General features: G+C 43.4%; 1 protein-coding gene across 1 annotated transcript in view; it reads left to right on the top strand.

Moving 5' to 3' along the window:
- Nucleotides 1-26645, top strand: part of cacna2d1a (calcium channel, voltage-dependent, alpha 2/delta subunit 1a) — a 138083-nt gene that overhangs the window by 61338 nt on the left and 50100 nt on the right. Inside the window, exons 5-9 of the mRNA XM_072672571.1 lie at nt 8332-8367; nt 8947-9070; nt 23561-23692; nt 24598-24667; nt 25209-25259. Of these exons, the coding sequence (XP_072528672.1) occupies nt 8332-8367; nt 8947-9070; nt 23561-23692; nt 24598-24667; nt 25209-25259 (413 nt within the window). The remainder of the gene's footprint in view (nt 1-8331; nt 8368-8946; nt 9071-23560; nt 23693-24597; nt 24668-25208; nt 25260-26645) is intronic.

Genomic DNA, 26645 nt, shown 5'->3' with positions numbered 1-26645 from the left:
GTGAGAAGAGATGGGAAGTGAGAAGAGGGGAGAAGAGATGGGAAGTGAGAAGAGGGGAGAGGAGATGGGAAGTGAGAAGAGGGGAGATGAGATGGGAAGTGAGAAGAGATGGGAAGTAAGAAGAGGGGAGAAGAGATAGGGAGTAAGAAGAGGGGAGAAGAGATGGGAAGTGAGAAGAGGGGAGAAGAGATGGGGAGTAAAAAGAGGGGAGAAGAGATGGGAAGTGAGAAGAGGGGAGATGAGATGGGAAGTGAGAAGAGGGGAGAGGAGATGGGAAGTGAGAGGAGGGGAGAAGAGATGGGAAGGGAGAAGAGGGGAGAGGAGATGGGAAGTGAGAAGAGGGGATAAGAGATGGGAAGTGAGAAGAGGGGAGAAGTGATGAGAAGGCGAAAACAGAGGGGAAAAGGGAAGAGAAGTGAGAAGGGAGAAGAATTGAAGAGAGGGAGAAGAGGGGAGAAGAGATGGGGAGTAAAAAGAGGGGAGAAGAGATGGGAAGTGAGAAGAAGGGAGATGAGATGGGAAGTGAGAAGAGGGAGAGGAGATGGGAAGTGAGAAGAGGGGAGAAGAGATGGGGAGTAAAAAGAGGGGAGAAGAGATGGGAAGTGAGAAGAGGGGAGATGAGATGGGAAGTGAGATGGGAAGTGAGAAGAGGGGAGAGGAGATGGGAAGTGAGAGGAGGGGAGAAGAGATGGGAAGGGAGAAGAGGGGAGAGGAGATGGGAAGTGAGAAGAGGGGATAAGAGATGGGAAGTGAGAAGAGGGGAGAAGTGATGAGAAGGCGAAAACAGAGGGGAAAAGGGAAGAGAAGTGAGAAGGGAGAAGAATTGAAGAGAGGGAGAAGAGGGGAGAAGAGATGGGGAGTAAAAAGAGGGGAGAAGAGATGGGAAGTGAGAAGAAGGGAGATGAGATGGGAAGTGAGAAGAGGGGAGAGGAGATGGGAAGTGAGAAGAGGGGAGAAGAGATGGGAAGTGAGAAGAGGGGAGAGGAGATGGGAAGTGAGAAGAGGGGATAAGAGATGGGAAGTGAGAAGAGATGGGAAGTGAGAAGAGGGGATAAGAGATGGGAAGTGAGAAGAGATGGGAAGTGAGAAGAGGGGAGAGGAGATGGGAAGGGAGAAGAGATGGGAAGTGAGAAGAGGGGAGAGGAGATGGGAAGTGGGAAGAGATGGGAAGTGGGAAGAGATGGGAAGTGAGAAGAGGGGAGAGGAGATGGGAAGTGAGAAGAGGGGAGAGGAGATGGGAAGTGAGAAGAGGGGAGATGAGATGGGAAGTGAGAAGAGGGGAGAGGAGATGGGGAGTAAAAAGAGGGGAGAATAGATGGGAAGTGAGAAGAGGGGAGATGAGATGGGAAGTGAGAAGAGATGGGAAGTGAGAAGAGGGGAGAAGAGATGGGAAGTGAGAAGAGGGGAGAAGAGATGGGAAGTGAGAAGAGGGGAGATGAGATGGGAAGTGAGAAGAGATGGGAAGTGAGAAGAGGGGAGAGGAGATGGGAAGTGAGAAGAGGGGAGAAGAGATGGGAAGTGAGAAGAGATGGGAAGTAAGAAGAGGGGAGAAGAGATGGGAAGTGAGAAGAGGGGAGAAGAGATGGGGAGTAAAAAGAGGGGAGAAGAGATGGGAAGTGAGAAGAGGGGAGATGAGATGGGAAGTGAGAAGAGATGGGAAGTGAGAAGAGGGGAGAGGAGATGGGAAGTGAGAAGAGGGGAGAAGAGATGGGAAGTGAGAAGAGATGGGAAGTGAGAAGAGGGGAGAGGAGATGGGAAGTGAGAAGAGGGGAGAAGAGATGGGAAGTGAGAAGAGATGGGAAGGGAGAAGAGGGGAGAGGAGATAGGAAGTGAGAAGAGATGGGAAGGGAGAAGAGGGGAGAGGAGATGGGAAGTGAGAAGAGGGGAGAAGAGATGGGAAGGGAGAAGAGATGGGAAGTGAGAAGAGGGGAGAGGAGATGGGAAGTGGGAAGAGATGGGAAGTGAGAAGAGGGGAGAGGAGATGGGAAGTGAGAAGAGATGGGAAGTGAGAAGAGGGGAGAAGAGATGGGAAGTGAGAAGAGGGGAGAGGAGATGGGAAGTGAGAAGAGGGGAGATGAGATGGGAAGTGAGAAGAGATGGGAAGTAAGAAGAGGGGAGAAGAGATAGGGAGTAAGAAGAGGGGAGAAGAGATGGGAAGTGAGAAGAGGGGAGAAGAGATGGGGAGTAAAAAGAGGGGAGAAGAGATGGGAAGTGAGAAGAGGGGAGATGAGATGGGAAGTGAGATGGGAAGTGAGAAGAGGGGAGAGGAGATGGGAAGTGAGAAGAGGGGAGAAGAGATGGGAAGGGAGAAGAGGGGAGAGGAGATGGGAAGTGAGAAGAGGGGATAAGAGATGGGAAGTGAGAAGAGATGGGAAGTGAGAAGAGGGGATAAGAGATGGGAAGTGAGAAGAGGGGAGAAGTGATGAGAAGGCGAAAACAGAGGGGAAAAGGGAAGAGAAGTGAGAAGGGAGAAGAATTGAAGAGAGGGAGAAGAGGGGAGAAGAGATGGGGAGTAAAAAGAGGGGAGAAGAGATGGGAAGTGAGAAGAAGGGAGATGAGATGGGAAGTGAGAAGAGGGGAGAGGAGATGGGAAGTGAGAAGAGGGGAGAGGAGATGGGAAGTGAGAAGAGGGGAGAGGAGATGGGAAGTGAGAAGAGGGGTTAAGAGATGGGAAGTGAGAAGAGATGGGAAGTGAGAAGAGGGGATAAGAGATGGGAAGTGAGAAGAGATGGGAAGTGAGAAGAGGGGAGAGGAGATGGGAAGTGAGAAGAGATGGGAAGTGAGAAGAGGGGAGAGGAGATGGGAAGTGAGAAGAGATGGGAAGTGAGAAGAGATGGGAAGTGAGAAGAGGGGAGAGGAGATGGGAAGTGAGAAGAGGGGAGAAGAGATGGGAAGTGAGAAGAGGGGAGAGGAGATGGGAAGTGAGAAGAGGGGATAAGAGATGGGAAGTGAGAAGAGATGGGAAGTGAGAAGAGGGGATAAGAGATGGGAAGTGAGAAGAGATGGGAAGTGAGAAGAGGGGAGAGGAGATGAGAAGGCGAGAACAGAGGGGAAAAGGGAAGAGAAGTGAGAAGGGAGAAGAATTGAAGAGAGGGAGAAGAGGGGAGAAGAGATGGTAAGTAAGAAGAGGGGAGAAGAGATGGGAAGTAAGAAGAGGGGAGAAGAGATTGGAAGTGAGAAAAGGTGGGAAGTGAGAAGAGATGGGAAGGGAGAAGAGATGGGAAGGGAGAAGAGGTGGGAAGTGAGAAGAGATGGGAAGGGAGAAGAGGGGAGAGGAGATGGGAAGTGAGAAGAGATGGGAAGGGAGAAGAGGGGAGAGGAGATGGGAAGTGAGAAGAGGGGAGAGGAGATGGGAAGTGAGAAGAGATGGGAAGGGAGAAGAGGGGAGAGGAGATGGGAAGTGAGAAGAGGGGAGAAGAGATGGGAAGGGAGAAGAGATGGGAAGTGAGAAGAGATGGGAAGTGAGAAGAGGGGAGAGGAGATGGGAAGTGAGAAGAGATGGGAAGTGAGAAGAGGGGAGAGGAGATGGGAAGTGAGAAGAGGGGAGAAGAGATGAGAAGGCGAGAACAGAGGGGAAAAGGGAAGAGAAGTGAGAAGGGAGAAGAATTGAAGAGCGGAGAAGGGAAGGGAAGAAGGCAGGAGAGAGGCACAGCTGTGCTGTGATTTCAGCCAGTCCTCAGTGCCTGGAGCATAATTCTCAGTTTCACCACCACTCTGTGTGATCCTGCCACACTGCTCCCAGCATTGTACGTGTGTGTGGTTATACTGCAACCCTTTATGTGACCTGTGACCTGGAAATAGCCAGGCCGTTGTTTTCTGTCACATAGCTCAGAGCTCCCTGTGTCTGTGTGTGTGTGATTGAAAGCACAGTGATACTGAGCTCCTGTATTACACTGGTTAAGTAACTCCTCTTTTGCTTTTGCCAGCGGGGTCACATGAGTTTACACCTCCCTCATTGGCACTTTATCCAAGAGCTCCCAGGCAGAGAGCCCTCATTAATGTGTAGCAGACAGCAGCTTTATCAGAGAGATGACACTCAGAGCTGTCAAACTCACACCATCCATCACACACACACACTCGCACTTAATTCTCACTTTATTAACAACATACATGTGCCCTTAGGACCCATGACTAACTGGCAGATGCATTTAGTGAAGCCCTTTGACTATAATGAGTTTGTATAAATTACTCACATCCCAGAATCAGAGTGAGTCTATTTGCACCTACGTGTTTTAGATGGAATTGACTAATCAATGATCTGCCCACAAATGTGCTCATAGCTGCGTCTCGGAGACTCCTCAAGCTTTTAAGAACACTGGGAAAAAATCCAATTCTGCCTTATGGGAAACTGTAGTAAACCTTTTCTGACACAGTGACACATTTAGTTGGATAATTCTGCTTTTGTAAACTACCTCAATGGATCTCAAATGAACCAATTAAAATGCAGTTAAAGTAGGGTTGGGCTGTATCCACTTTTTGAAAATGATACCATATCAAAAAGCATATTTTACAGTGGGTCCATACAATCTCATCTGACCTTATTTTAAAACGGAAAAATATAGCATTCAGTTCGCCTTTGGAGGATAGCATTAGCTCAGCCAGCAGGATAACCGTCTGCTCACCACAGAACAAATCCAAGTCTGGCTGACTGAAAGCCCACTTATAGACGTTTAGCTGAGAACTAATCCGATTAGTCTGGGGGGGAAAAAGCTAGCCTTTGCTTAACTAGTTCGGCTCAGTATCAGACAGCCCAATACAGCTACCCTTGTGTTGGGAGTAACAGAAAGGTGAAATGAGACTGGTTGTGTTTGGACTATCAGTTGGCTATGGAGGGTTAGATAAGTTAGCTTGCAGGCTAAACAGCACAGGCCATGTTCCAGTAACTGAGGCTCGAATCACACACGTTCAGAAGATAAAACCTCATATCTCAGAGCACAAAGTCGAATGAAAGGTCTTAGGAGTGCGTTTGACTAAACTCTCAACTACGGTGGGCTTGTTTTGACTCGAGCGACTGGTGACTATTTATCAGTTGGTGGTTGGTGTGGTGCAATGGATAACACCAGTATCTGCCATTGGGCTATCACACCATGTAAAAGACTTTGGTTTGGTTCCTGGTTTGGTTCACCATCCTGCACTACACCAGTACGAGTCTCTGGGCAAGACCCCTAACACTACATTAGCCCACCTCTATTCTAAAAAAAAAAGCGACTTACAAGGTTACTCATATTAGTGTCAGCTAAATACTGTAAATCCATAATTTTTGCCCCCCACCCCACCCAGTGGCTCTGGATGCCCAGTGGCTCTGGGCTTATTTGGCCATGTACTAGATAGACACAGAACAGAAATTTCACATTAGACATGTTGTAATTTTGAAACACCATCTTCATTTTGAGATACCGTCAACAGTTTTAAATACCGAAGTATATGGTATTACAGTTATACCGCCCAAACCTATACCGGGTAAGTCCCAGTGCAGACCTGCCCAGGTTTCTGTGCTTTAACGTCTTCTGTCTGACGTTTTTTCTAGCGGGGCTGTGTCCCAAACCACACCCTACGCAGCGTTTCAAAACCTAGGATACCATTAGAACTGCATTTATTAGTCTAGTTGCCTCAGTGAGGTAAGGTGTGTGAGAGTTGGGATGCAGCCACAGTAATGTCATATTTTACAGCTGTAATCTACATTGTTCAAGATGAGGTTGTTTTAAAAGACAGGTTTAAGGATCCAGTGGTTAGATTTATTATTTTTATTGCGTTATTGCATTGATCTCATAGGGCCCATGGAGCAGCTGCCTTATGCAGACCTCTACATCCATCCTACATGCGTCATGTTTCACTTTTTTCTTTTTGGGATGGACTGCAAATACTTCAGAATTAACGTAAAGCAAACCAGGACTAAAATCTATGCTAAATCTATGTTTAATTTTATAGCTTGGACTGGACCAAGGAAACTGAACACACCCTTAAGTCCTACTTTTTGTCAATCATTATACCCCTAAATGTGACTCAAGGCCAAGTGCAGTACACTTTGGATAGGCTTTTGGTAAAGATAGGACGGACCCAGACTGTCCTGGACTGTAATATAGTATGCAGTACTGGCTATGCAAGGCTGTTTTATCAGCTGACACAATGCCAATCCAAAGTTTTATTGAGTGTATGATTTTCACAATCCTAAAGACATTTCTGTCTACAGGCTTATACGTCAGTGCTTGACATTTACTAAGCAGTGATACCTACGCCTACGTATAAATTGATTTCCCAGCCATTTATATTGACACAAACTTTTTAAATGTCTCACCGCAAGTAGCTTTCAGCAGCAGTCATGTTTCACTATATGTGAGATGCCTTCAAGGTCTGTTGGAAAAGCATCCTCTCCATACAGTCGTTTAAGAAAACAGCAAGAATGTGTAAAGCTACAAGGGTAAGAGTGAGCTCATTAAAAAAGTTTAGTATGTCTGTGAAAACAAGCAAAATGAGTCTGTGTTTGCGGTTTAGGGGTAGAATTCTCGCTTGATATACGAAATCCCAGCCAGTGCAGCGATTGTGAGCTTTTCAGTGGCATCTGTGGCCTAAAGGTTAGAGCATTGGCCTTGGAACCAGAGGTCGCTGGTCTAATCTCCTGCATTGGCAGGAAGTAGAGGTGAAAGTGAAGTTGAGGTGGGAGTACAAAGGTATGTGACGTCTCCTCTTTTAACGGTCATGGCTGAAGGGCCCTTAAGCAGGGTATTTAACCCCCAGTTGCTCTCTGGGTGCTGAGGTGGCGTTGCTCCACTCCAGGTAAGAGTGCTCACTTTCGTTTTCAGTCACCTAGAACACTGTTCGTGTGGACCGGAGGCCAAGACGCAGAGAAGTGAGGTGTGGACAGGGTCTAAGTGGAGGTGTTTGTGAGCACAGAGTGCGTCTAGTGTGTGTGTGTGTTTGTGTGTGTGTGTGTGTGTGTATGTGAAGCTCCCATGTTATTAATACTATTGGTTAGTACTATATCCACCACAGTTGAGGTGCAGCTACCCCAGTGACTTCAGCGCTCAAGACCAGAGCACCATGCCAGAGAGAGTGCCAGCACACTCAGGCTCTGAGCTTCATGTTTACTGGAGACTGAACCGTGCTGGCCTCAAGGCACTGATTAATATGGTGTTTGTGCTTTGTTTTGTGCCAGTGGGCTGTGCTGTGTGTGGGAGTTAGATTATAACCCAGTGTGAGAATCAGACAATGAGCTTCCTACAGTCACTCGGCCCTCCGTTCACGTCTACTGATATTTCATCCTGCCCTATCCCCCCACACACACATACATATACGACAGCTGTTAACCGCTTCCATGAGATCAAGAGTGATTGGTATGAACTTCACAAACTTTTTCAGTCCATTGTCTCGGTCTTACTCTGGAAGGTTCACAGCTTTCTCATCGGACTGGTCGAATCCCCTGCATGAAAGTGTGAAAAGATGGCAATAATAATTAGATATTGTATTAATATTATATATTATAAATACATTGTGTGGTTGGCAAGCTAAAGAGATTGTACTAGGTTGCTCTGGTTAAGTTAGCTTGTAGACTAGCACCTGGCTTACACCAGCTCTCCCCAGTCCTCGGGACTCCAAATCATTGACTCTCTCGCCAACCATCATTTGTGGCTTTCCCCTCAGCTTCCACCTGCAGCAGGCAGGTGTTTACCCAGTTGGCTAATGTTAGCTTTTAGCCTCTGTAGTCTTGCTTCAATAGTCTCACAAAGTAGTTATTGTGGTTACAGTGTTGCAGCTTTAGGTGTGGAAAAGCTCGTTGGCTAAATGTCTGTACATTTGGGGGTTGCAAATCAGTTTGTGGAATTGACAGAATCCTAATTTATGGTCTACTTAATTTACTGTAAATATTAAACTCTCTACAAAGTAGCAAAAAATTATTGTGTGTGTGTGTGTGTGTGTGTGCTTTGCTGCTTGAAGAAGCGAACACCGCACAAATGCAGTCGGTAGTTAATGCTCACACCAGCAGCTGTCACAGGTGTTCCTCATTAAGCTGTTGCCGGGGCAGCCGTTGTCATGCTTGGTCTGATAGACAGGTGGCGCTAAGCGGTGTCTCCAGGGCAAGCGTATGTCAGGCAGAGAGCACACTCGTTAACGCCTCACTATCTCCAACCCTGACAGAGCCTTCACAGTGCGTGCAGAGTGTGTAGAGCAGCAGAGAAGAGACAGACTCCACACACACGCTCAAACCTCCCACTCAGTGAACAGCAATCCATTTCCACACACGCAAAACCTCTCCACACAACTGTACAAAAGACACAAAGTCATGTCACAAAGTGATGTCATCTGAAAGAATACCTTTTGTCTTTTGTTTTCCAGGAGAACGGCGTTCAGTATTACAATGCAAAAGAAGAGGTGAGTAGGTTATTTGGTTTCATAGTACAGCATCAATTTAGCCTTTGTTTACATTTTCTCACTTTATAAACAACTAAACATGTGACTAAAATGTTTGACAGGTCCAGTATTAACACATATTAGTCGTTGCATCATAGATGCACATCTTACAGGTGTTGACACCATTCTACATGTTAACTACAATGACCACAATATCCATATATATATATATATTACACTTACACTTTGCTTATATATATATATATATATATTAGAGCACCTTTATTTTTAAGAGTGTAATTATCTATTTACATTAGTTACCGGCATCTGGGTTTGATTTTTCTGGATATTAACCTCATTATAAAGTCCTTCTTGGTGTACTTGTAGAATCATCTGCAGTTCTGTTCATCATTCTGAATATGTCCTACTGATTATTTGAAAGCAATGAAATGTCACAGGACTAATATGCTGTATTGTGCTCATTTTACACACATGTCTGCAATCAGACCGGGCTTATATCTCTGAAAGCATTGATTCCACTTATGCTTTTGAACATCAGTGCATGTGTGGGTTCAGTAACGCTGTTCTTTGAGTCCACAGATCAACTTTAACAACACAGACGACAACAGAATTATACCAGAATTCAAAGAGGATCCGGCCTTTAAGCGCCTTGTATCGTACAACTCTTCAGCAGTCCATATCCCTACAGACATCTATGAGGGCTGTAAGTACGCAAAAGGGCACACACACATACACATGCGTGTATGCACATACACATCAATCAGCCATAGCGTTAACACCACTGACTGGTGAAGTGAAAAACGTTGATTATCTTCATCTGCAGTGGCATTTGTCAAGGGGGGAGGATCAATTAGACAGCAAGTCAACAGTCAGTTCTTGAAGGTGAATCCTGTTAAAAGCAGAAACACTTTTGCAAAAAAAGCAGGCCGCTTTGGTGACTATATTTAGAGCATCTCCAAAACATCAAGCAGGTCTCGTGGCGTTTTTTTCGGTATGCAATGGTCAGGACCTACCAAAAGTGGTTTAAGAAAGGACAACCGGTGAACCAGGGACAGGCTGCGATCCATCCATGGAAGTCCCACCTCACAACTTCATCTCACATGCTAATGTCTTGGTGCCAGATAGCACAGGAGGTCTTGTGGATACCATGCCTTGAAGGGTCAGATCTGTTGTGCCGGCACAAGGGGAATCTACTCAGTATTGGACAGGAGGTATTAATGTTGATGGCTGATCAGTGCGCGCTCACACACACACACACACACACCCCTGAAAATAATGTGACCAAAGGGACAAAAAAGGGTTAAATCAAGGTGTCTTCACTAATTAGCATCACAGGTGTCTACAATCTTTTAATTAGACATATATATCAGTATAGGTGAGACACTGACATATGGCTCACAAATCAAAACTGCCCAAACTACAACTCTAAAGCCGGTGACTAAAATGTTGTGGTGTCAGTCTTTCCTTGCTCCTTTTGGTCACTTTTATCACACTGTCATGTGTGGACAGCTGAAGGCCCGGCAAAGTCCGCAGACCAAATTTAGTGGTTGGGCGTGGCATGGGTGCAACAGGCCTGGCCTCTGATTCACCTCAGCAGCAGCTGCTCCTTCTCTCACCACTCTCAAACCCTGCAGCCCTGTGACCATCAGAGTCTGTGAATGTTAATGCACATGTCCCTGTTCTCAAGCACCAGCCAAAAAAACACTTTCAGTCATATATGCCCCCCCATTACTCACAATATTCTCCAGTGGGATATCGGATGATATTACTATTTGCAAGCCTTTTATGACCTGTATGCCTGCAGACTATGAAACTATTTTGTTGTGCCAAAGAATTTACAACCCTGTTATTTTGCCTCAAAATGAAACTGAATTTTCTTTTAGAAAGAGCTCATGGGGGGGAAAAAAACAAAATAAGCTCTGCTTTTGTTGGCTGATTTACCACACTTACAGAGAGCCCATGTTAGGTTTAACACTAAAACATTTTACCTTATAGTCTTACCAGATAGTGTTACTGACCTGTCGTTGTCCCCTTAGTGCAAGGTGATGTTGGCAACCTTCTGATGTGCGATTAGTGCTAGTTTGGTTCAGCTTAGCTAGTCCAGTTTTTTTTTCGAAGCAGTGGATGTTGGGGGGAAAAGGAGCCTTACGGACTCGTGTGCTACCCCTGGCTTTGAGCTTAAGCACCCCTTTCCTCAGACACTAGTACAGGAAAAGTCACTAGTGGGCTGGGAGTATGTATATTTTGGGTGTGTAAATAAATTGAGTCAAGAGTGTTATGTCAAAGTTTTGGGATTTTGGAATTAGCCCTTTTTTTCTCTGTTATGAAGGATTTTCTTTTAAATGGAGAGACAGCACTGTCTGTCCAGGCCTGTTTCATTTCTCTGTACTGAACTCTCATTATTCAGATATGCCAAGGAAATTTCAGTTTGACATTCTAGGGCCTCTTTTTTTTACTTTTGGCTTATTGAAACAAGTTGGCATATTCTTTCAAAAGTAATAACTCTAGGCTTCAAAAGGCTGCTGCGTCCAAAAATACAAAAACATTGTTTTAATGAGACCGCACACGTTTGCACCTGGACCTGGTGTTGTCATGCCATCAGTAATGCTATCATTACCCCTACTACAGTTATACAGTTCATGTGCACATTTTCATTTCTATGTCTTTTCTGTCATCATCTCTGTTGACCTTTATCTTTGTCTTTGACTGTTTATGCTTCTCCGACTGAGTCATCATTTTAGACCTTGTTATTAAGTAGTTAACCATGGCCATGGTTTGTTAAAGCTGTTTAGCAGCACCCTTTATTTTCCACTAGTAGTCTGGGCAATACAGGTCCCTTCAAAGGTAATGGTAAAAGGTAACCAACATTTCAAACATGTTTGTGGTACTTGGATGGTGTGAGGCTGTTATGCTGCTTTAGGACCTGGACATTTAGCTTATAATGAAGAAGAACCCTGTATTAGAGTATTCGAGTGTTCATCAGTCCATGAGGTCCATACTCATGTCATGTAGCAAGACAATAAGGCAAATACAATCTGAATGGCTAAAAAGAAAGTTACTCCTAGTGTCAGGGCCTCAAGCAAGCAGTTAATGCTCAAATGAATTCTAGGAAATGTTGCTGGCAGTTATTAATTTTAAGTAGACAAGTATATTTTCCCACCCAGGTGATTTCCATGTTGGAGAGATTTTCCCACGATACCGATCCGCTGCCATTGTTGAATTAATAAACGTAATAATAATAAACCAAATTGCCCTTATTATCTGATACCCCATCCAGCTAATTTTGTTAGTATCAGGACCAGTATCTGATTCTAGTATTGGATCGGTGCATACCTACTCCAGAGTCCACACCTCAACATAATGGAGTGTTTATGGAAAGTGTTTAGGATGTTTACTTGTATGGTGTAAGGCATAAAAAATTGAAGATCTCACAATCCCATTAATGTTATGCCCGCCTGTGCTTATTGGGAGTTTCTCATTCATTCTAGCATGATCTCCCTCATGTAGACTAGTTAATTTAATCGACCTGCCTTTACTCTGGAATAGTGCAACACTAAATGCCAACATTATTGTTGGTCTTTGCTGGTGAAGGTTTAAAAGCAACAGCTCTGCTTACAACCAAGTGCAGTTCTTCACTTTGTCCTGGATTTGTAGAGGAGTAATTTCGACTTCAGGAACAGTCCTCCCTCTAGGGCAAGCTGAAGACTCCTGACATGGATCTACTGTACAGCAGAGATGTGTAATGCCCCCTGCTGTGAGTAGCTGATAGGGGTGAGATGTCCTGCCGAGCAGTGTGTGTGGGAGACAGCGGGAGGGGGTCTTGTGGGTGAAGCTGCAGGGGTCACACAGCAGGACCTGCCAAGGCCATTTTCACAAGCCTGCCTGTGTCACGTGTCTGAGGAGACATGCTGGACTTGATGTGCAGCGCTGTGACACGCTAAGTTAAGTCAAACCCTCAGATTTGCTTTTTCTTTTATTACAGATGTACGCAGAATTTTGAACTGGGAAAAAAACTGGTTAACACAACTTTAACTGGTCGTGTTGAAGAAATCTAGCCTACATGGTTCATTGCATGGAAGAGGAAGCCTAACTGACCTGCTAAGTTACAAACTTGCGTAGTTGTGATTGCTCCTTGTCAAGTTCCAGTAAAGTCCCAGAGCTACTACCACCACCATGCTTAACAGTTGGTTCTGTGCTCTTGGGGTTGAAGGCCTCACCTTTACTTTACCTTTATGGTCCCATCTGACCTTTCTTCAAAGAAATTTTGAGTAGGGCCTTCTTTCTTGGACAGCCAACTCTCAGTCCTTGGCAATGTAAAACTCACCTGACTGTAGACGGTGACACTGGTCTTCCAGCAGCAGTATATTGTGGCGTGGTGGTTCTTGGGTTGTTTCCTCCAAAAATAAAAACTTGTACACCATATTATTTTCTAATATATGTTGACAAAAGTCCAACAATGCCATGACACTCATGCCCTTGATGAGTGTGTATGTATGAGTTAAATTATTTAGAATAATTAGGTAATACTAGATTTTGTGGGGAAAAAATCCCCCACCCCCACCCCCCCCCCCCCCCCCCCGGCCTTGCAAAAACACCTATAACACTACCAACAAAAGGCATCTACAGGAAACAAACGAGATGGTATTGTGTTCATACTTCAAATGAACCACACCAGCGACCCACAATTGCTCTAATGACCCTCACTAACGGAGCAATCACACCAAGGTTCGTTTTAATCCAACCAAAGCTGACAAGCACAAACACACCCTTAGTGCACATAGCTGGGTACTGACCTTCTCAACGCAGTTTAACCGTTTATTATTATTACCTCTGTAGGTGTCGCAGGTTGTCAGGACATAAAACCCAGCAGCTGTAGGTTGCCAGTACGTTCAGCTGTTTGTAATGAGAAGCATTGGTGGTTCCCGGCTGTCGCGTTTGGTCATGGTGCACTGGGGCCGACGACCAGTCACCCATTTGCCTAGCTCTCCTCAGCTCTGTCATTACTGAAGCACTGCAATTGCAATATTTCACAGGCAAATGAGCGCAATGTGACTTCCGCGTGCTAAATGCTGATGAACACGAATGGGCAGCACTTTGCATAATTCATCTCTCACTCGTTGCCTTCCTCCTAATCAGGTTCTGCACATTTTTATTTTTTGTCGGATTGTTCACACCACAACAGTGACTCAGTCACTCCTGGCCTCCATCTCCCACATGGCTCAATATCTCTGCCACATCATCTCTTTCCCAGCCATAGCTTCATGAGTAGAACCGTGTAGCAGCTCTGGGAATGACTTTCAATATCATTCAATATTAATATTTATTACTAATTATCCAAATGCATCAGTAACTACACAAAGGCTAACACTACCCTAACATTTTTTTTTTTCTAAGGCTTAGTGTTTACTCCTGAATCCTGAGGAAGGTTTGTGCTGATTGGCCAGTCTCTAATTGGGCAACCCATTCCACACTGCAGGTGTTGTGTGGCTATTTTTGGATGTTTGTTGGGATCTTGTTGGTAGGTCAAGATTAATTTGATTATAGTCTGCCTCAATCTGTTTGGCTAGCACGGGGCTATTGAAGACTTGTTGTGGGTTCCATACCCTGGCTCGACAAACTGCCACTGCTGAGGGGGCCTTGAGCAAGACCCTTAATCCTCTTTGCTCCCCAGGCACCGCAGCGATGGTATGTGTTTGCTCACTAGTGTGAATGTTTGTGTGTTCACTGCACAGATGGGTTAAAGGTGGAGGCCCAATTCCATCTGTGTTCAACACAAATGGTGAATATGGGTGTCTTGTCTTGTCTTGAAGGGTGTATGTCTACATCCTACAAAATGGGTCAACCTTCAGTTATGTAACTGTAGAGAAATGCAGCCTCCCACAGCTGCACCCTTACCTTTGAGACTTCAGGGCTTGTGAGTGAATGGCTAGACTTCTTCTCCCTCTCTGGTTAGTAAGAGATAGGTACTGTACTGAAGTAGCAGTTGTTTTAAATGAACCCAAGATTCAGGAAAAGGACAGCGCAAGCTGGTCAGAATCCCTCAATCATAGATTATTATTGAAATGAGACATTTTCACAATATCCATCCTACTGTACTATTCTTACTGCTTTAGCATCCAGACAGAAGTCCAGGCCAGTGGAGGTTGTATGGGCAAGTGCTCTTGCTTGCATTACACACAGCTTCTGAACACTACTCCCTTTTTTTACTTCCACTTAATCCTCCCTCCATTATGCCTCTCTGTCTTTCTTTCTTTCCGCTCTCTCTGAAATGAAGTGTATTAATAGCAGTGCTGTTTGTGTGCCTGTGTGTAGTTGTAGTAGTAGTTGTAGTAGCTCTGCGAGTCTGCTGTGTCTCTGCGCCTCATTAAAGGTTGGGGCCATGTTGTCGTGTTGCCCTGATGCCTGTTTGCCTCAACGCTGTGTCATCTGTCACCCCAATCACGCTGTAGACACGGATGCACTCACGCTGTGTGCGGCTGTGGGTGTGTGTGCACAGGATTGGTGTGTGTTTATGAGCGAGGAATGATTACATTTGTATGTATGTGTGCATATATATGTGTATATGTAGGCTATTGGTGTGTTAGTCAGTGGGTGTGAGATACAGAAGGGAGAAGATGCTTAGCATTGTAAATGTATGACTGAGCTTGTGTGTGAAAGGAGCGAGACAGAAAGATTAAAGCGTGAACAGGGGGTATATTTGTGTTTGTGCAGTATGTGGGTTTCACGTTTAACACTTGAAGGGCAATGCCCTCAAAAGAATTGTTTCTCCATCTTTCTCATCAATACGTGCCCAAATCAATGAGCTTGCTTTGGTGTTGGGCTGCTCTCCAGTGTGCTAATCAGCTAGTCATGTAAAATGTTGCTATGAAAAGTTTAATTTTGCTTAAAAAACACTTGTTAAACAAAATGCATTTAAAACTGGTGAGCAGTTGCTATGTTTAGCCTAAAGCTTTAGTCTAAAATCATGGTGCTTTCTAACCAGCAGGGGGGAATGCATGGTGATGATTCCTGTGCAAGCAGATGCTTAAAAGTCAATGTTTGCTCAATTCCTTGCTCCTCATAAGGCTCATCTAACCAACCTCCATGGGTATTGAAATACCTATTATTAGAGAGGGCAGAGAGCTAAAGAGTTTAAGGGCATTTAACCTACCTCGCATCTCAGTCATTTGCCACCAGTCCCGTAAAATACAGAATCGTCCTTTATTTGGCTCTTAAATGTTGCGTCCCGTATTAAACCAATTTTGTTCCGTATTTCCATAAATGTCCAATACAGACGCAAGTGGGGAGAGGCACATCTTTGGCTGGACAGCTTCAGTGGAGATGATTTTTACTGAGCAAAGCTTATTTAGTAGACTGTTGAATAGAAAGTTGAATGAATGATCATTTATTTAATATTCAGTAGTATTAGCCAATATAAATATTATATATGGTCGTTTAAAAAACAAATCATACTAATGGAATAATGGTTAATAAATAAATACATTAGTTAAGAGAACATGTATCCTTTCAAAATAAATAAATAAATATGATAAATATATAGTCTGGCCCATTGTGACCATGGCCCAGAGGAGCCGTGGTGGGTGTCCTTTATTTTCATTTGGGAAAGGTGGCAACGCTACCTCCCACTGTCGCACTGTTAGCCGTTGTGGGAGGGTGAAGGCTAGCATGAGTTGCATAAAGCCAGCCAACTGAATACTTTTCAGGAGGACGAAAATGGCCAGTTCTTTTGCGTTAGCTACCAGACACCTGCACTGACTGACTAGCATCAAGGTCAACTGTGCTTTCTGCGACTCCTGGCCAGAGATGGCTGTGGCATCAACGGAGATTGAAGCAACGATTGTATAGATGGCTGTCTTTGTATCTCTTATGCTTGTTAAAATATGTCCTCAGAGCATAGAACTTGACCCTCTGAGCCGGCTTCATTGACTCTTTTCAAATACTTCACCTTCAGTCCGTTCCTGATTTCATCTCGCTGAGAGAAAAGAGTGTATCCGGCGAAACAGTCGTCCTCTGGTGTGTTTTTAGATGTTGTCGGGCAGGGGTCGGTTTTGGACAGTGAATCGGATCTTTGTCATCGATATTATGATTAAACTATCCCTTGATTGTCTTGTTATTATTGGTATGTTTACATATGGTTAATTTGTTTCATTAATTAGTAAATAATGTTTATTATAATAAAATTGTATATATTTTTTCAGAACAGGTTATTTAACAGCAACACATACAGTATATGTAATCTGTATATTTAAGGTGGCCCTTGGTATGGGTTCCCCTAGATCAGATCAGGTGGATGATGAATTAGTTGACCGTAGAAGACCGTAGAATGCTGAATGCTGTGGGGTTATTTGCTGCGTGAAGGCATTGAAGGTACTGAAATGGGGAGTATTTAACATCACGGTTAGATGTTGAGCTTTTATGAGTTTGGTAGTAATTGCAACACTCTGGACACATTGGATTACATTCAGAAGTGGTTTTGTTTGCTTGTATAGTTCCAAAGGTGCACTTTCCCACAGACTAAGAAATGGTACACAAAAGACAGGCAGAATGACACATGCAAAGGTTTTTTACCACTAGATTGACTTTTTTGTCATCTAATGATGCTGCACCAACCCCAGCAGTTGCCACCCAACCTCATCGTCTGCATCGGCAGAGGATTAGCGGAAGGAAGGCATATCTGACAGAAGTTTCAATGCACTTTTCATGGAGAAGTGAAATTGGATCTTGTCTGATTAATATGTGGAAGCTTTTTAGTGAAAAGTGTACAATTACGGATGTCCAGATATGGTCCAAACACGAAACCCATGCTGATGCAAGATGTAAACAGCTTCTGTTTATGTTACAGTAAGAGAAACTGCATGAGCGTATATATGCATTATTTACTTTTTGCCTACATTAACTAGGAAGAAAAATCTGTACATGGGTTACGGTAGGTAAAAGTGAGTAGCCAAACTACCAAAAGGGGCTGGTACTTGTGTGCCTGTGGTGATTGACCCCTGGTTGACAGGCTGATTGATTATTGACAGAAGGCATGAAACCTCATCTGTCTCTCACACTCACAGAGTCTGCTGCTAGAGGCAAAACTGCACCTGCACACATACTGCACAGCATATGGACTGACAGAGTAGCACTGACTGAAGCCCATTTCGAGGATGGAGATGATGTTTTGTACCTATAGACTGGGTCTAGCTCATCTTCAAGAATGACACTAATTGCTTTAAAAGGTCTTTATTTTCAGTGTTTCAACTGCTTATGTCCTTCTAATGGCTTATATCTGTTGTTTAAACCCCTATGAAAAGAACAGTTCATGTTAGCATGCTTTATTCACTTCCCATTCCTGTTCACTTCAAACCTTGGATATGATTATATGTGTAAATAGTACGAATAGGTGTAAGGCTGTGTAAGCATAATTATACTGAAAGACAAATGTACTTCCCTGTTAATGTAATGCAGAAGTAAGCCTTCTTTAAATGACACAGAAAAGACCTCCTTCTGAGCGCTATGGCTGAATCTCCAGTAGCGCCCTATCCTTTGCGTACTGCACTCCATAGATAATGAATATTGGCCTCTGCACCCCAACGGTGCATTGTAGGGAACCGTTTAATATTCAGCTTACTTCTAGAGAAGCTGCTGAGCTGGAAACTGAAGTCATGCATTTTATGATAGAAGACGGCAAAACATTAAAATGGGTGAAGTTGTGGCGTGTAAACTTGCGGAACAATTCATTAGGAACACTGAACACTGGGATGGGCCTTTTTTTCTCAGAATAGCTTCAGTTCTTCATGGCTTGGATTCCAAAAAATAGATTTACAAGATGTTGGGAACTGAGACATGTTGACATGATTGCATCATGGAGATCCTGCAGATTTTTCAGGAGCACTTTCATGCTGCAGATCTCCCGTTCTATCATATCTCAAAGCATATCCGCTGACTGAGAAGACCACTGAAGAACACTGAACTGTTCGTGAGCATTATTATAATGGCCGTAGTTGTTTCAAGATGGGTAAGTTGTAGCCATGAAGGACTACACATGGTCAGCAAAAATACTCAAATAGGCTGTGGCATTGGTTGGTATTAACAGGCTCAGAATGTGCCAAGAAAACAGTCCCCACACCATGATACCACCTCCACCAGCTTGGACTGTTGGTCCCTGGATTCATACTGTTGGCGACAATCTGTGACCCTTACCATTTGTGTGCCAAAGCGAAAAACCAAGATTCAACAGGCCAGGCTGCATTTTTTTGGCTGGTGAGCCGGTGCCCACTGCAGCCTTAGCTTTCTGTTCTTGACTGACCGAAGTGGAACTCGACATGGCCTTCTGTTTTTGTAGACCATCAGCCTTAAGGTTTGTGTTGTGTATTCTGAGATTTCGATTTTCTCACCTTAATTGTGCAGAGTGATTATCTTAGTTAGCGTAGTATTTCGGTCAGCTCAAGCTAGTCTGACCAATCTCCATTGACCTTTATCATCAATAAGGCATTTCTGAGTAGACTTTAGTGACCGTTATGCATGATAATCCCAGGATATCAGCATGGCATGGCACCAACAACCATGCCAACAAGATTTGTGATTTGTGTTGCGAACGTTACCCGAAGCTGTTGACCCGTATCTGGCAAGTAGGTGTGCAGAAGGTGAATGTGTTAAAATGATTTTAGAAGATAAGCACTCTGTGCAGTTGAGTTGAGCAGAAAATCTTAATCTTAGTCTGTAAGCTGTAGCGAAAAGGGTTAAGAAGGTTATAGATTGGGCTAAAAAGGGGTTCTTTGACTCGTTACTGAAACCCTTTTTAGAGTTTGAAGAGCAACAGCCAGTTAACCAGGTGACTGACATATAGAATTATTGCTTTTATTATAGAATCCCTGGTAAATATTATTCAAAGACGTAGGTGCGTTCAGACCGCTGAAGAACCCCCCCGACAAGAACCGAGAACTTTAATTTCTTACATGGGACAATTACAAGCATTTTCTAACCTGCACTGATCAGTTTAACTGAGTGAGACAGCAGCCATATCATCATCATCATCACCACATTCTCTGTCTGTCAATGGGTTCATGGTGCTCCACTTACTTGCCATAGATCATGCAGGTTACACACTTGGAACAACAGCCCCAAGGTGTCGGATATGAGCACTATAAGGGGGCAGAGGATGGAGGCACAGGAGAGAGATATGGAGTGATGGAAATAGAGGGATGAATAGTGACAGCTTGATGGATTTGGAGAAGTGTGGAGGGGAAGCAGTTTTAAGCAGAGTGAGAGAGTAAGGGATAGCGAATGAAGGCGTGAGAGAGAGAGAGAGAGAGACGTAGAGGAGATTGATGGAGCCCCCTGGGTGGTGTCGTTTCTCTCTCTCTCTCTCTCTCTCTCTCTCTCTCTCTCTTTCACTCTGGCTGGAAGCTGGAGAATAGCTTGGTTCGGCCGTTAGTGATTTCATGGCCCTCTGCCACCCACACACAAACACGCGCACACACATACACAGGCATGAGTGTTACAAGAGGGGCCTGGTCGATATAAAAATGTTAAATATTTGAGAAGATTTCTAGAAGATAAAAATAAAATGACCGCATAAAACAATAGTGCTTTAGTGTCTATACTTAAAAATGTAGTAGTTTTAGTAAACAGTGCTTTCCCAATTGCATTAAGGGTGTAACAGTTTTATGTATTTAAAACACTATCAAAATTCAAATGAACAAATTTAAATGGCCGCTGCCTATGCTGCTGTGTGAAGTAGGCAGGGTGTATGTTATGCGCACTGAACCAACTGGGCTCATTTATAATGGTTTAAGCGTATTTTTGGAGGACTCTTTGATTGGCGGGTGGTACAACAGGCATTGAAAAGGTTAATAATGATCAAATTTGAGCTCTCTGGAAACCTTTTAACATACAAATTTAAAGTTTAGTGAATAATATACATTTGGGCTGAATCACACCATATAACTTCAACACTGATTGGGCGAAGCTAAACTGATATATTCTGAATAGGTGTTGATTTTCATCACATCACTTAATGATGAGGGGATTCCACAGGGGCTGTATTATCTATGAGAAGTGTGGGCCAGTGCTGAACATGTGTTTTATTGTTCATTTCTAAAATATACCAATTTTATTGTACATTTCTGTTGAATCTGATACATAAGCATTGTTTCTGCAGGGGTAGAAATGCAGGAAAAAGTTATTTTAGCTCTGTAGACCAGCATCACATTGTGCTCTTCTGGAGTTATATCAGTTTGAAATATCAGTCCAATCTAAGCATCTGTCCGATCCCAGTAAAATGTGATGAAATCCCAGGTCAGCAGGTATCAAAATTATTCCCCAGCAGAAATGAAGAACATGAGCTCATGCCCACTGCAGCCTCAGCTTTCTGTTCTTGGCTGACATCTCTAATGTCTATTGAGGAGAGAACAGTACTTCACTGATGAGTAACAACAATGTTAAACTCTTCAGTATATATTTGAGATGGATCCACAGATCCACAGGGAGCTGGGCCTCCAGACTTGAATGTGTGTTTGGGGAGTCTGTTGAGCAGTGCTCCTGGCTGGGATTTTGGCCGGCTCGTTTGCCCTGTGACTCCTGTGCGTCTCCATCAGTGGGAACAGACGGAATGTGACCCCTGGGGGGAGACTGTACTTTGCCTTTTGGAAGACGGATGTGTTTACAGGCAGCCTGCTGGGCTCTCTCATTAGGGCCTGGCGCTGGTCCGCTGATGGACCACTTAAACATGATCAATAGAGCTGCCGCTGACGGCCACGGCCCCTGGGGGCAGCAGCGATGCTCTTATTGATTAGCAAGAAACACTGTGGAAGCCCGAGATGATGAGAGAAGAGTAGTGATGTGTGTGCGCGTGTGTGCGTGTGTGCATGTGTCTGTTTTCCTGAACCGGAGGTTAATGAATGAGTTGTCCCATGGGATGCATCACATGAACACTTTCTCTTTCTCTCTCTCTCTTTCTGTTTCTCACTCTTTTTCACTCTCACTCTCACGCACTAGGCTTTGAATGCTCTGTTGGGGTTTTAATGACCTCCTAACGAATTGGTACTGCAATTAATTGGATTTTGTTACAATTCTGAATGTGAAATTCTCAAATGTGAGCGGATGGACTAGTTACACAATGAAATATCGAAAAAACAAACAATACACCCAGCTTATTGTCAGACTTTGCTTTTAGCATGTCCAAAAAATGTAGTCGTTCCTATCCACCAGTGAGGATTCCAGCACTGGAGGACTACTCACTCTGCCACCAGCACTGGACAAGTCAAGGCTGGCATTTGCTTCTTCAGAGACACGTAAAGCCAGGCACAGCCTTTCTAATGCACTTCTATATCCATCACGATGCAATCCATTTGCTGCTCCTCAACTGGTGGGCTCCATTGCTTCTCACACTGAAAATGCAACATTAGTGTCATTTGACAGCTCAACGCGCTTGGAGGAGATCACTAACTGACTATTCTGACACCTACACTGGCTAGCTTTGACATGAGTGATGTGGAAAGAAGGAGCACTACCCCATCCACCCAGACAGAGTGAGGACAGTTATGCCAGGGATTACACTTGCAATGTCCCAGTGATGGAGCCAATGTTTAGCTGGGTACACCGCTCAAGAGTACACCGCTATTGAATACTGTTATGATCAGCTCTAATTGATTCTAGTTAGATCACTAACTTCAGACTGATGCATCATTAGGGATCAATGTTATTTTAATACCTGTAATAGTAAAAGGTGTTGGCGGTGTGTTTCTTGCTGTGTGGTAGTCAAATATTTGGGGAAATATAAGCTTGATGGTCTACTGTTAGATGCACATCTTAGGTAAGGAGCTTTAACCGCTCATTTTAAAGCTCAGATAAAATAAATAAATGAAAGATCGGAATCTGTTGATCTTCAAGATTAGAATGTTGAGTGTTATTGTGTAATTACTAATGCCTTGATGATACAATAACATGTACAACATACATGACTCTGGGAAAACTCCCATATGGAGAAAATCCTCATTAAAGGTTCTCCCCAAACACAGGACCCACTACAGGCAGCCCAGATGTGACAGAGACGTGAGGGAGAAGAAATGAAATTGTGATTTGTTTGTTTTTTCCTGTAGACTTGTGTAAACATCACTTGGTCTTTAACACAGCGCCTATGGGCTGTGTCTTGTCAGCCTGATCTCTCGATTTCTCTGGAAAAGGGCTGCCATTTCCCCCTAATCACATTTAGGCTGCATTAGCTAATAGCCTCTCTGCGAAAGTCCTTTCCCTTCAGACTCAACATGCCCTCCTTGCTGCTTTGTATTCTGAATGCTGCGCTCATACCGAACACAGCTCTTAGCTGGATTAGCTGAGATACAGGGAGACACATTTAGTGTGCCATATGTTGGTTGAAAAGTTCACTATATGCATTGATGGATTTATTAAAACAATGCTAAAATTATTAAAAAGACCAGGCAAGGAAAATAGACGTGTGAACCACAAAACATGCATAGATTTTTTTTACAATATAATTTACTGAAACCTAAACCTAAACAAAAAAAAAAACATCTTATTCTTTCTTTAAAATGTTTACCATTGGTCCACCGTTTGAAAAGTTGTAGTTCCTTTACTTTTAGACCAACAGTGTAAACAGTTAAATATACCACTGAAATGTTGACTGCAGAGCATTTTATTGCACATACAAACATAAGCTAGTCTAAGGAGGTCCAAATAAATTCTGAATTAAAATGGAATATGGTGTTTAATATATGTTAAATGTACATTGATGTACAGAAATCTAATATATATATATATATATATATATATATATATATATATATATATATATATATATATAGAATGAAAACTGATCTATATGGAATGATTGATATATATGGAATAAGCGCTGATGTATATAAAATAAACTTGGATATATATAGAATGAACGTTGATATTAATAGAATGAACACTGATATAAATTGAATGAAAAAATGAATAAAAAACACTTTTTAGTAATATTGGTATTTTAAGATAAGGGAGAGAGAGACTTCTCCAACATACTTTAAGGCCAACTCTCTTGAACTGAGATCTTGGCATGTGATCTCAGCCTTAGTGTAGTTAAGAGCGCCTTGAGATGATTAGAGGGTTTTAGACAGCTAATGGCTCTGCTGCACAGTCCCAGCATTCAACACGCCACCTAAACACTGGCAGTAACACAGTATGTGTGTGTGTGTCTGTATTGCAGCTAATATTGTTCTGAATGAGCTGAACTGGACACAAGCACTGGATGCAGTGTTTAAGAAGAATAAGGAGGAGGACCCCTCGCTGCTGTGGCAGGTGTTCGGCAGCGCTACTGGACTGGCCAGATACTTCCCAGGTCAGTTTCACGCACTTCAACTCCCTCAGATCAAAAGTTTTGCCTATTTTTTCTTTTTTTTCATGTTCTTCCCAATTTGGATTGCCTATTACCCAACCCTTACATATTGACATGCAATGCTCCCAATGCATGCCAATCTGCCGCCGATGCAACGTCATCGTTTAACCAACATGCTTCAGAGGACAGCGCTGTGTACCCGGCTCTGATGCATCAGCCAGCAGACGGCAGTGCTGGCCAGCATTGCTCTGGAGTGATGTGGGGAGAAAGTGACCATCTGACCACCCTGGAGAGAGCAGGGCAAATTGTGCTTTCTCTGGGCCCTAGCAGCATGACCAGGATTCAAACAAGTCGTAGTGACAGCGCCTTATTCCTCTGGGACCACTGGCCCCAGGAAAAAAAAACCTTGAGAGGAACCCAGACTCATAAGAGAAACCCATTCTCCTCTGGTCGACTCCTCTGGTTATTAGTAAAACAAATAATAAAAGCATGAAATAACGGATAACTAATGGATACACAGTAATAAAAACTTAATAAAGAAATTGAAGGGAGCTTAATACTACACTGAAGAACTTCACACACTCCCAGTGCTTTATATAATGTCACATATAAAACATGCTTTTTCATGTGCATGCATATGCACCATGCACATATGCTCTCTCTCTCTCACACACACAAACGCATACACACAGTAAACACTGAGTCATGCTAGTGCTCTTTCAGTGTGCTGTCACGCGTTGTTTTTTTGTTTTTTGTTTTTTTAAGGCGTTCAGAATGTTTACTGGTCACATAATGTGACCCATTAAACTCTCCTACCCAGATCTAATGACTGTAGGGCACCTGGAAATCACTACAGTGCCATAATAAACTCTCTTAATGCTCTGTGTCTCTCTCAATACCCTCTTCAGCCTCCCCATGGATGGATACAAAGAAAACACCCAATAAAATCGACCTCTACGACGTACGGAGGAGGCCATGGTGAGTATGGAGCCTGTGTATGTATACAGTACTGTGCAAGTTTTAAATACCTGTGACCATTAGTAAATATGTGTTTATTTACCCAGTAAAACATTCATATTAGAATAAATACAAATAACATAAATACAGAAAGTGGTAGTCTTACATCAATGTGGTCCTTAAAACATCTCCAAAGCTCTCCTTAGGGGTCTAGTATTACTGATACTTACCATCCAGTACCTGGTTTGGTAAATTGGTGCATAATGATGTTAAATCAGGCCTAGGACACTGGCCTTCTACACAATACTGTCTGTGTATTGCCTGTGTAGTCTGTGTTCAGCTCTTTTAGGGACAAAAGGAAAAGCATGCTGATGTTATGGGGACATTTGGAATGTCTTTATTTTACCCAACATAGAGCCACACACACACAGTGTGTGTGTGTGTGTGTGTGTGTGTGTGTGTGTGTGTGTGAATGCTCAACTGACAGCTTAACTCTTTAATTCTGTCCCACTTGTGACCACTTCCTTTGACTGTGTTTTTGTGTGTGTGTGTGTGTGTGTAGGTACATACAGGGTGCAGCCTCACCTAAAGACATGCTGATCCTTGTGGATGCGTAAGTGAAACCTTTCATCCTTGTGTTTTCTACCTCATCATCAGTTTAGCAGTGTGAGGCATTCTGGGTATTTATTTTAGTTAATAAACATCTAGAATTTTGTAGAAGCCAACACACCCTATGTTAAAGGGGGAGTCAGTGATTCTGCGGAGAGATTGTCGATATTTAAACTCAACAGCCGAGACAATACCCCCCCCCCTTCATTGGTCCTTCTGGTCCTTCTGAGTGGCCCACCCCACTGTGCTTTTTTTTATTTTTATTTTTTTATTTTTTATTTTTTGAAGGTCTTCAGGGCTGTAAAAAAAACCCTGAAGTCATCAAAGTTATGGTATAGTTAGGTATTTTATGATCATTTAGTAAGTTTGTGTTGGTCTCAGAGACTTTTGAACTGTCTGTGTGTGAGAGAGGGAGAGCGACGGCGAGAGAAAGAGCGAGAGGCTGTGAAATTCAAAGGCTGAACATAGCGCTCACCGTGGCACTGTGCCAACAGAAGTCAAATTTTACCTTTTAACTGGGAGCGCAGTGCAGATAATTGGCAAACGTGATTGACGGACTGTTTAATTTTAATATTGCTCCTGAGCCGTCTGGTATGAAGCGCTATGAATATTAAACAGCTGCGTATACATGCAGAGGATTTGAACAAGTGAGACAAAAAACAAAACAAAAAACAATGGAAAAAAACGCTGAGGATACTACTACACACTGAAAACGAGCAACAGGTGTGGATTTGATTGCATATAAGCATGACCTTGTTCTTTTTTTTTTCCAGTTGTAGTATTATTCAGTTATAGTGGCAGGCAAAAGGTTGGGCACACTGGGTCGAAAAATCTGTTACCGTGAATAGCTAAGCATGTAGGAGATGACCTGATTTCCAAAAGTCATGAAGTTAAAGATGACAGATCTCTGTCAATTTTAAGCAAAATTATTATTATTCTTTATTTCCAAACTTTACAGTTTCAACATAAAAAAGTAAAAGGCCAAGACGCAAAGGTCCGGGCACCCTGCATGATTAGTGCTTAGTAAAACCTTGGTAAAACCCAATTGCCAAGTATCACAGCTCGAAAAGGCTGTTTATAGCCAGCCATGTCTTTCAACTCTTTTGACATTTAGGTCGATAGACTGTCAGGGCCATGGCAAACCACTCAGCTTGTACCTCTTGCAATAGTCTGATTCTGCTCTTTTCCTTTTTCATTGGACAAAACTGAAATAATACACTAATGTGGAAGCTCAGCGATTAGAGCTCTGAGCTATTGATGACAGGGTTGAGGGTTCGATACCTGGGCTCGGCAAGCTGCCTCTGTTGGGCCCTTGAGCAAGGCCCTTTACCCTCTTTGCTCCCTGGGCGCTGGAGTTGGCTGCCCACCGCTCTGGGTGTGTGTGTGCTCA

Source organism: Salminus brasiliensis, chromosome 2 (genome assembly GCF_030463535.1).
Source record: "Salminus brasiliensis chromosome 2, fSalBra1.hap2, whole genome shotgun sequence".
Lineage (NCBI taxonomy): Eukaryota > Metazoa > Chordata > Actinopteri > Characiformes > Bryconidae > Salminus > Salminus brasiliensis.
Note: the sequence above shows the minus strand (reverse complement) of the source record. Positions and strands in the feature narration are given on the sequence as shown.